This window comes from Nelumbo lutea, chromosome 1 (genome assembly GCF_056320005.1).
Source record: "Nelumbo lutea isolate HS-2025 chromosome 1, American lotus-T2T, whole genome shotgun sequence".
NCBI classification, from domain to species: Eukaryota; Viridiplantae; Streptophyta; class Magnoliopsida; order Proteales; family Nelumbonaceae; genus Nelumbo; species Nelumbo lutea.
The window spans coordinates 180,470,569-180,481,600 of record NC_142684.1 but is presented as its reverse complement, the minus strand read 5'-3'; the positions used below and the strand labels follow the sequence as shown (position 1 = coordinate 180,481,600).

The 11,032-nt window shown below is 37.2% G+C and overlaps 1 protein-coding gene across 2 annotated transcripts; it reads right to left on the bottom strand.

Annotated features, from left to right (window-relative positions):
* Window positions 1–703: 703 nt before the first annotated feature.
* On the bottom strand, window positions 704–10,916 carry LOC148879580 (plastidal glycolate/glycerate translocator 1, chloroplastic). 2 transcript variants are annotated; one of them, XM_088961142.1, is made up of 8 exons: window positions 10,464–10,916; window positions 10,054–10,369; window positions 6,361–6,622; window positions 6,138–6,253; window positions 4,471–4,580; window positions 3,769–3,946; window positions 2,802–2,931; window positions 704–1,338 (listed from the first exon to the last, which is right to left on the bottom strand). In XM_088961142.1, exons 1-8 carry the CDS (start codon window positions 10,776–10,778, stop codon window positions 1,188–1,190), a joined length of 1,578 nt encoding a protein of 525 aa, XP_088817268.1. In that variant the 5' UTR covers window positions 10,779–10,916; the 3' UTR covers window positions 704–1,187. The 2 variants fall into 2 exon arrangements, with proteins under 2 accessions (XP_088817268.1, XP_088817269.1); XM_088961143.1 differs by having other exon boundaries at window positions 6,361–6,481; window positions 10,464–10,897.
* Window positions 10,917–11,032: the final 116 nt, after the last annotated feature.

The window sequence follows — 11,032 nt, the reverse complement described above, 5'->3', positions numbered from 1 at the left end:
AGTGGACATCTCAACTATCGGGCCATTGGCAAATGGCTGCTATCAGTCTTGAACCTGCTTTCTCACACTTGTAAGCCTGGGATTTTACCATTACACCCAGTAATTTCCCTTTCTTTATATATATATAAGGCAGTTCATCTGGGCAACAGCCCTACCACATACATCCACCAGTTGTGAAAATGGTGCCTGCACAGAAGCTGCCTACTAGTATTCCTCTATATCACAAAGAAGAATGCTAATGCTACAGTATTCAGCAAGGGGGGGGGGGTGTCTACTGTCCAATCATCCACAAGAAATATTGAATGCATCAGTTTTACAAATAGTCCTTGTGTTGTGATGCAGTCACATTGACAACTCTACTACAGGGCATATTTTATCTTTTGGCTTGAGAAATTTCCATTTTTTTCAATCTATCATGTTAGTCACTTTGAGTTTAAAAACCATTTGTACCACTTAAGGCTATACCATGAATATTACTGGTAATGGCATTGCTCATCTATGAGATGCCATATCCACTTAGGTCTCTTGTTTGGCTGGAATAAGATTTGGTTAACTGATGACAAATGGTTTTGTCAAGGTATTTCCAACTACATATTTTTTTAATAATAATTTCAAATAAGGGGGTTTTTTCGGGTCTCCAATCGATGAAGCATGATAAATTGATTGGACTTTATTGTGAATAGTCAGAGTTAAACATTCTTGATTGTTTTGAAATTTTATCATTTGGTTTTATTGCACTTAAGGAAATTCCAATTTACTAGCTTCTATGAGAAATTCACAATAATTTGACAGTAACACTACAAGTGAAGTGGAATTTAAAGCCAAGAGATTAGTGTCCCTACTAGGATCCTCCTGCATATTATGATTGAATTTCTGAAGCATAGAATAAGGCATATGGGAAAGAGATCTAAGGGAAAATATGAATCTATGAGGTGAAAGCCTTAAAATTTAATTCTTTATTTTATATTCTCTCATGGATCCAATAGTCTCCTTGTGAATAACTGGATCTAAAAATCTGACTTATGGACGCCATACTGCAAAAGACTGATGCTCTTGATGCTGATGGGCTGTATTTTCCAGACCATTTCACTAATATAATCTTTTCTGCAAAGCTGAAAAATTACTCCAAGAGATGTGTGTAATGATACCACTACCCATACATGATCACAGATTAGTGGCAGGTAGTTTCACCCAATAATAAAAAGCAAGCTCTGCCTTACTGCTGGTACTGAGCAAATCAATGAGCCAAATATACCAGTGAGCGCATAGGCGATGGCACAAAATGGGAGAGCTTCAGGTTCCTTTGCTGATAATGCTGCTGTTCCCAATCCATGAGCACTGAAGCAACAAGCAGAATAAACAACTTTTAACATATATAGATTTGCACTTTAAATTTCCTTTACCTTCTTTTTTTTTATTTAAAAAATGGACAAGCTGATAGAACCGCTCACTTTGGCAGTCAACTGATCTGGCAAAAAATCTGAACCTACCAGTTCCCTAAGTTTGAGTCGATAGAATTCAACCTGATTGCTCATTAGTAGAGCTTCACCTCATCTTTTACTGAAGAACCTAGCTGAACTGTCTACCCCTTCACCCTGGCTATTCCTAACTCAGACCTGACCTTACACATTCAAACCTCTATACCAGCAAGCACTTTACAGGTTTGCAGAACATCGATACAGTTGAACTACACACACAATTCCTATCAAGGCCATATTACTTGAAAAGAAAGCTCTCCTGTGGACTTACTTAAAACTTTATACAACATGGAATAAAACTTCTATGTAGCAGAAATGGGTCAGGAATGTACTTTTAAGGGTCCGAACTTATCCACATACAATAGATTCAATAGTTTATAAATTGGATGTTTCTACAAATTTAGAAATCTTAAAGTCAAACATAATGTACAAGAATTCAATTACAGGAAGTTGGTGATTATCAATAAATTTCCATTATGTTACTGCTTAATCCTATAAAGAGAAGATTAGGAACAGAAGGATGCAGTAAATAAATTGCAATATGCTGATGACTAAGCTATCTACTAGAAGTTTATGGTTCAAAAAGTTAAATGGATCTTAAATAGTGCAAAATAGTGCTGATTTGAAAGTACAATAATTTTCATTTTTTAACAGTGTATAATAATTAATGTTGGTGCTTGTTCAAATATATTGCTCCTGCATACTCAACCCATCAAAACTAAAGACCAAGGTTTTTAAAACCGGACCAGACAGGGAACCGTTCTGGGGTCCGGTTCCCGGGCCAAATGGTCTGACCACCTGGTCCAAACGGATGGCCCGCTCTGAAAGAAAAATAAAAATTAAAAAAATTAAAAAAAGTAAAAACGGCCAAAAACTGTTGTCTGGGTTGATGGTTCAACAGTTCGACCACCTGGGTCAGCGGTTTGCTGATCAAATCAACTGTTTTTGGCCCAAAAGCGGTTTTGGGGAAAAATGGAACCGGTCAGGTGACCCATTCCCGGTTTTTCGGTCTGACCATCCGGTCTGGTTCAGTTTTGAAAACCATGCTAAAGACCGAAAGGGGGTAGGTAATTAGTGAATCTGACACTTCCTATACTTATACCCATGTCATACCATGTTGGCATCAATACTTTAGCACAAAATGATGGGTCTAGATATGATGTCCTACAAAGTGCATGAAATATGTGGTTGTGGACCATGCTATTTACTGCTTACATCATAAAGCTTAAAATTCTGCACTTTGCAGGACCCATGGTTTTCTTGCTCCAATATTGGGTTGATGAATAGAAATGGATTTATCATTTGCAAAGAAGAGGTGCATACCTAGAGGCAGTTGCTATTCCACGAGCAATAGGATCACTCAAGCGAAGTTTATCAAGCATTGCTTGCACAAAATTTGCTCCTATCAGACCCGTTAATACAACTACAGCAGCTGTTAGAGATGCATTGACACCTACAACCAAAGAAAGCAAACTTGTTTTTAAGAAATAGTTACAGAAAAATAAAGTGGTAATACCTGTTTTCTGTCATTAGGCATTTTAATTTCTTATGTGGTTTATACGAGAAGCAACAAATCCACAAGACAATAGCACTGATGAGGATATTAAGAAGGATGAGTTGTTGGACTGACAAGGATTGAATTAGAAATGGGTGCGGTGCATTCATGGGAATCTATGATTAGCAGCAGTGGTGACAGGACGAGAAAAAGTCAATGTAGATGGGTTTGCCATCTGCCTATAAGAACCTATTGCAACAGTAAGAGACCAAGGGATGATCTGATGTAGGTTAAGGGTCCTAAAAGAGCTAAAAGGAGGATGAAAAGGATGTGAATTCAGTACCAAGAAAAGATCTGATAATTAAGTTAACAGACAGACAGTTTGACCCTTAATAGAGTGGAATAGGAAAGTAGGACTCATGTGGCTTACCTGTTGATTCAAGTATCTAGTTTGTAACAAGAAATATGATCACTACCAGGATAAATAAACTTAACACAAAGGTTTCCTGCAAAAAGGAAACCTGGGTGGCCAGGGTTCAAATCTTGAAAACAGCATCTCTACGTATGTGCAGGGGTGAGGCTGTGCACATTTGTCCCTCCCCAGACCCCGCATTGTTAGGAGCCTCAGGCATTGGGCTGCCCTTTTTTACAAAGGTTTCCTGCAAACTGCTAATGGAGAACACTATGGTCTATTTCATATGATGAACTTAAAATAATTATTTTTACTAGGAACCAATATATCTTCAGAAACAAGATTATTCCTAATGACAACCAAGTATCAAAAGGCTACTATACCTTCAAAAAAGGATACAATACTGAGAGCTAATGCCACGGTTATACATCTGGGTAAAATAGATACAGTCAGAGAAGGTTCCAACCCGACAAGACGCCCTATGAGAGCAGTTGAATACAATGAGAATATTGTTGATATGACCACAGATGAGAAAATCTCTGTCGCATGCCTCTTGACAAGCTGCAAAAGAGTATATTACAACATAAGTCTCTTCCAACAGGCAATTTAGGCAATAACTAAAGAGGGAGATTTGATAACATTCATCATCATCATCATCATCCATGCCCAACATCCCAACAGTCAGATAACAGTCATATATATATATATATATATCAGTGACTCCTCACGTGTTCTTTGTATACCCACAGCAAGCTGGTTCATATGCTGCATATACTGGTGGATTCACAAATAAATAATCCCATCTTGTATGTCTCTTACATTCCTAGGCTTCCCTTCATACCTTCCATATGGTGCCATTAGTTGCATTCTTATGATCAAATAACTTGATGGATTTTGGACAAAGGAATTTTCCAAAGAATGGTTGTGCCATCCATGCATGAATTCAACCTAATCGTTATGCTTTGGTCTACCAAATCATACCATAAAGTTCACTTGAAAATTAAAAGCTAGCTACAATATATACAAAATGAAACAGCCATGTCCTCCACAGATTTGAACTCCACAAAATGAAAATTGCTTGTTACCTTTCTTTGTTTGAACATTGAAAAAGCAAAAGAAATAATTACAGATCCCAAAAATCCCATTAGAATGTCACCAGCTCCAGGATTAGATGATACTTTTGTGAGGTAGTATCCTGCACAAACGATGATACTACTACTTTAGCTACAGGGGGAAGAAGGATAAAAATCTCAACTGATATGCATAGAACATAAGGAAGCAAACCACAATTCTTCTAAACAAATAAGAATTTTCCAATTTGGGAACTTCAGAAAATAATATTTGTGTCTCATTGAAAATCATCTATATGTTATTCTATTTGAACAGCATTTGAATGAGATACTGTAAGTTCTTATTACCCGAATCTCATGCATCACTAGCCATAGACCACTTATCATTAAGAAGATATTAGGAATATGCCTGGTAGACCTGACAATGACTCATAACTAGCATTCCTGTAGACTTGTTTATCAGGTAAATCTAAGATTCTAATCATTCTATGGCTAGAAGTAGGAAAGATATGATTCCTACATTTGGTGATCATAAATTTTACTAGAAACAACTTTGGCATTTCAGGAGCAGAGGACTTATCTATTTTAAAAAGAAGATACAGGGGGTTTTGGTAAAAAAAAAAACAGAATCATTATGGTATTTAGGATTCTAAAAAGGAAAAATACTTAGGCTAAAAAGAAACTTTTTATAAAATGGTTGTGAGACCAACAATGTTGTATGGAGCAGAGTATTGGTTAGTCAAGAAACAATATGTCTAAAAAATGAATGTGGGAGAAATGACAATGTTGAGATAGATGAGTGGGAAAACTAGAAAGGGCAGGATTAGATATTAATTTACTTGAAGGAACCTAGGAGTAACTCCAATAGGTAACAAAATAAGGAAAAGTAGAGTGAGATGGTTTGGTTACATGTTAAGAAGATCAAATACAGTACCCATAAGAAGCAGTGATATGTTACAAGTTGAAGGGGCCAGAAGAGATTGGGACAGACCAAAAAGGACATGGGTTGAAGTAGTAAAAAATGATTTAGGGGCTCATAAGTGGGGACAAGGCTTAGATGATGACGATGATGTGCACAGTAAGACGATTATTTGACGTTCAATATGGATGTACTTTAAAAATTAAGCCATATTCCAGTGCTATTAATTCCTAAGATAACTTTAAGTATCTTGTCTTCTTGTGACATAACCCTATTGTTAACCAGAACATTCTGAAACCCTTGGACTGTAGGCTAGGGGAAACATGTACATGGGGCCATGAGACTATTCTTGGAACAACTGGTTGCTATTTTGCACTTGTGGATTAATTCTCCATTAGCGCACATAGAATATCTTTCCTATCCTTGAACAAACAGATCAGTTGATAATGACTTCACTGTCACACCATTTTGACCGAAATAATATGGCAAGTTGTCCACAAAAAGAATCCGACAACCAGATTTATGGGACCATAAAATTAGGAAGAATATATTTGACTAGAAGATGTCCTGGTGAGAATCTCCAAATTATAGGTTTCAACCCTGTGCATATGGTGTGGGAATCCATTGGTAGGTACCTTGGCAAGATGTTGGAATTCTAAAAATTATTGTACATAGTTTAAATAAATCTAACCTCTCAAAAAACATAAGGATAAAGACTAACAAATAAACAAAAGGATGCTATGACATTAAGAAAGTTTTAAACCTAGAACAGCATCCAGTCCAGACTGGGACAAATACCCAAAAGCAAATGCAGCAAGATCTGCAGATAGTGCACAACATATAATTGGATGGAAGACCTTCTTGGCATCAGATGGCAACCTACAAAACCAAACAACATAGTGAGGCTGATGTGAAGAAAAATGACATTGCAAGAAGATTAAAATATATGCTGTTTTTTACATAATAAAAGGGAAGAAGCATTTTACCCAGAACCAACCATGTAACCTAGCACGGTAGCTGCAAGTAAGAAAGGAAGGCAAGTTCTTGCATTTGTTCCAAGTGCTGTTGGATATAGCAATGCTGTAGCAAATGATGAAACAAAAATCCCTGCCCATGCCAAAACTTCAATTCGTGAGAATGGAGAAGGTTTTGCCATAGGCTCTGCAGCTACCATTTCTGTCTTTACAATCTTCCTTACAGCTATAGCTGTGTAACCTGCAACAGAAAGTGAAGCCAGCCAACCTCCAACTGCAAAAGAACAAAGGGAAGAGCCCCTCTCATTTTGTAGAAAGAAAAAAAAAATTACCTACTCAAAATTCAACAAGAAATTGAGAATGAGGACAGTGATTCTATATCTTACATCATTAGATGTTCTAAAATCTAAATTAGCATGATCTAAATATTGGTTTTGATGAAATCCTTCAAGATCAGTTACTTTTTCTTTAGATATTTGTTTTCAAAGTTGAAAAATATAATTATTTTTCCAGTTTTACATGGCTAAAACAAATCTTCTGATAATAATAATAAGCATTCGTTACATACAATATGGACATTACCTAAGGCTATCAGACTGTAATATATTACTTACATGAGTATGTAGGTTACAGAAACAATGAAAGTCTAGCCTAGCATATCTCTCTGTTAACATCCAACAGGATGCAGACAATCAGGCATGAAAACCAAAAGACAGAAACTAGTTTGGTCAGGAAGCATACAAGTTTCAAGATACTCAAACTAGGACATCCTGATGGCTTCCCATGACAAAACATGTCATCAGAAGTAAATGAACCTTCAAATGATTCAGATAACCATTTGGAGATCTAATGGAAAGTTAGTAGCTAAGAGGTGAAATCAAAATCAAAGCTAGTCACCATGAGGAAAAGTGACTTAATTGATATAAAAATTTTGTTCAAAATCTGAAGTTTGAGGTGCCTAATTTTGAGCTTCTAGAGATTGTTAAATTCTCCCACTTTTGTGTGTGATATACTATTCTTTAATCAACCATGGAAGATACCTTAGAGTGCTAATGTTGTAGATAAGGTACCTAACATATTCTCTGTCCTAGGAGAAAGAATAATTTTCTGATGTCCCATACATATTAAACCAATCTCTTAGATCAAGAGTCTAGGCAAGAGAAAAAAACTCTAGGCATTAACTACTAGTTCAAAAGAATCAGGATTTGACAAATATACCATGATATCGCAAGGAATGTGGGCTTCTGATAGATTTGTCAATACAGAACTGGAAATCTTACTGGTGGTTGTTACTACTGGTTAGAGTTTATGCTTGGCTTTCGGATAGGTATTAGAAGGATTGAGCTTAACAGCTAACAGCTTCAATTTCTGGAAACCCCAGATGAACAGGAATGACAACAGGGTGGGGCGGGGCCAGGTTTTGGATGCCTTGTCCCCAACCCTGAATTCAAATACCCTGACCTGTGTCCAAACAGGGCTAGAAATTCCAACCCGATTCCGGTTCCCATGCCAAAATTTCCCCGCCCCATTTTTGAAATATAGTTGGGGTGGGGTGGACAAATACCATCCCCGCCCTGTCCCCAGTCACCAAAAGTCGGGGCGGGGTGGGGTGGAGCCCCACGGGGACGGGTCAAATTGTCATCTCTACGGATGAATCTGATAGTTCAATCTCCTCTCATGTGTCTTTTTTAAGAAGGGTCTTAGAGTGGAATCTCATAATATTATCTCAGAACTGATAGAGTTGTCTGTGCTCCTTTTAGGCTTGACCAGAGTCCATTAGGACCCTCTGGGCCAGTCTGGACAAAGGAAAACTGAAGTTAATTGTTTCACACTGACCTTACCAATCAGAGAAAACCCCATTTCTGATGCCAACTGGCATGGTTGTACATGGTATTTAATAAAGCTATAGTTTTTTCAAAATGTAACCACTTCATGTTCCAACACTGCAGTAAGGAATGGTTACTAAATAAGTTGTACATCTCATGTTCTTAAATCAAAGGACAATATCTGAGATAAGTTGGTAGTCTGATGAAGTAGAGAGCTAATCATCATCAGAATTGGTAAGATTCCAGAGTTGAGAATGATATGTCATCTCAGTTAAGTCATTTATGAGATATAATTGACACAGGAGAGTTGGTCTATTAATAAATTATACAATGTCAGTGAAAACGTTGTTGATCATGATAGCCTAAGAAGAAAATCCTTGTAGATTAATGATAATGCAAATCTCTCTAGTATGTTCTTTGAACTTAAGTTGTAGATCTAACAGATGTTTCTTTTTTATTACCTTTAACACAGAAATAAGAATGCAAAAGTTTTTTTTTTTGTGGCTTAAGAAACATTCTCGGACATGATTAACATTGGTGGGATTTAGTGGAGTAAATGATATTTATAAATGAAGCAGAAGAAATGGAAAATACCTAGGATAACGTACTATAAAACCTCACTAATCATATCTATCCTCTATAATATTATTTGACCATTAATCTATTCATTGCACAGAAAGTACATACTTTTTCCCCTCAATGGAGAGCTATTTGGCATTAAGATGTAGAAAGAGACAGTAGGTACCATTTAAAGAAAAAGGATTATATCAAAGTTTGTGGTTTATTGGAGGCGAACTTGTCTCATTGATGAAAAAATGAGCATGATATCAACGTGAAGTATTCTGCCTTGGGCAATTATTAGACAAGATGGAGATGTTCTAAGAAGATACATCATTGTTTACTACAACCAGTGTTTTAAAATAAAGAGGCGTGATGTGAGGCTTTCCACTACCCAGAGGTGTGAGGCCATAGTTAAGAACTCTAGAGACATAAGCCTGCTCAAGAGGAGGAGGAGGAACAAGAAGTTCTTGTTCTTTTCTTTCTTTCTGTATGAGGTGTGCATGAGGTGCATGAGGCGTGCATATGTTCTTCACATGCCTTCAAAAATATTGATTACAACAGATACGTAAATAACAGTTTAAACTAATTGTAGGAAGTTTAGAACACTTGATCTTATTTTATCATCTTGATAAAAAAACATTGATTACAACAGATACGTAAATAACAGTTCAAACTAATTGTAGGAAGTTTAGAACACTTGATCTTATTTTCTCAGCTTGGTTAGATGCAGAGGATATGAGGAAAACAGACTGACGTTCTAAACTGGCATCTGGTAGCTCTATTATTTATTTGATAGGTATTTGCCTTTTCAAGTACAGGGGCTGTGATGCTAGATAATAAAATACTTTTAAGTGAATTTCATGTTTCTTGTGGTCAAATGTCTTGATAATATGTGGAAATGTTTGATAGAAATATAGACAATGGCTCAGACTTTTGGAAGATAGCAACAACAAAGAGGACAAATTAGTTGTGCAACTTGCAGTTTTGCTAGTTGTTTACAGTTCGAAGAACTATTTTTGTGGAACTCCATTAATGTATACGAATGATCCATTGCTTTCCATAAAATAGATACTGATCTTTTGACTTCAGTCACAGTAAGCAAACTCACTGAATGACTCCAAAACCCATGTTTACTATAATTCCTAATAGACCAGTCAGAGAATCCAATTGCACGGTGAAAAAGATTCGTCCCATTCCGAGAAAACCGCAAGCCATAAGCATCCATACTACATTCTAATAAGTAGCATTTTGAATGAATTTCACAAGCTCAAATAGATTTAGATTGCAAAGAAACAGAAACAGGATAGAATTTATATACCCAGGATGAAAAAGATCTTAATCCCTGAAGCAGCAGGGATATCCTTCACAGCCAGAGGTAAAACCACCAAAGATGGAACGTAAAACAGCGGGAGCCACCTCTGAATAAACAGATTTGCCGGTTCGAAGAACTTCATCAAACCCATCGCAGCAGCAGGAGCAACAGAATCAAGAATCATCAGAATGGAGAACACACAAAACATCCCAAAAAGGGCACTTGGGAACTTAATGGCAGCGGCTACAAAGGCCCGTTTCAAGAATTTATCCATCGCTACGATGATCCCCAGTGAAATGGCGAGATGCAAAACCCCAAAAACCTGGAAGACATTTCTCCATTATATGTATATACCAACACAAAAGAAAACATGCATCAACCCAGTATCCTAAAAAGGCAGAGAAACCATCACTTACGCTTTGAAATCCAACAGAAAGAGTCTCGCCATTCGCACCCATGGGTTTCTTGAGCATTTGACGATGAGTTCTGAACTCGTTCTGGCTCATTTGCAAGAACCTAGAACCAGCGCCTATGGCTTTACTTGGGAGCAGGATTCTCCCTTTTTGGGGCCATTTACGTGAGGCTGGGTTGATACTGAAAGCAACTGATGATGTCTTCATCGCAGTCTTGTCAAGTTTGGCCACTGAGATTCTGGGTCGTCCATGGAACCCAGTTGAGTAACTGGGACACGAAAGAAGTAACAGCCGGGAATTGAAGGAAGCAGCCGCCATGGAAAGATACGGAGAGGCTGAACTACGCTTGCAATCGAAACATAAACCATTTCTGGGTTCGAAATATTTTGTGGATTAAAATGCCGTTTGAATAAAGATCAGGTTTCATCCCTTTCAACGGATAGATGGCGAGATGGCAATTTTCCTGGGAACTTCAAACTCTAGCCAGGTTTATTTTTAGTACTAAAATACCCTCGTTATTTCAGAGTAAAGACATACTCGGAAGCACTTGCAAAGTTGTTATTAATTCATTA

Bases quoted from the DNA above. Each gene is read 5' to 3' on its own strand.
- LOC148879580 (XM_088961142.1), bottom strand. From the start codon at position 10,778: ATGGCGGCTGCTTCCTTCAATTCCCGGCTGTTACTTCTTTCGTGTCCC. The intron at 6,623-10,053 runs GTATATAAATTC...GTTCTTTTGCAG, and splicing joins TAAGATCTTTTTCATCCTGG to TTGGAGGTTGGCTGGCTTCA. The intron at 6,254-6,360 runs GTAAAATGCTTC...TTGGTTTTGTAG, and splicing joins GGTTACATGGTTGGTTCTGG to GTTGCCATCTGATGCCAAGA.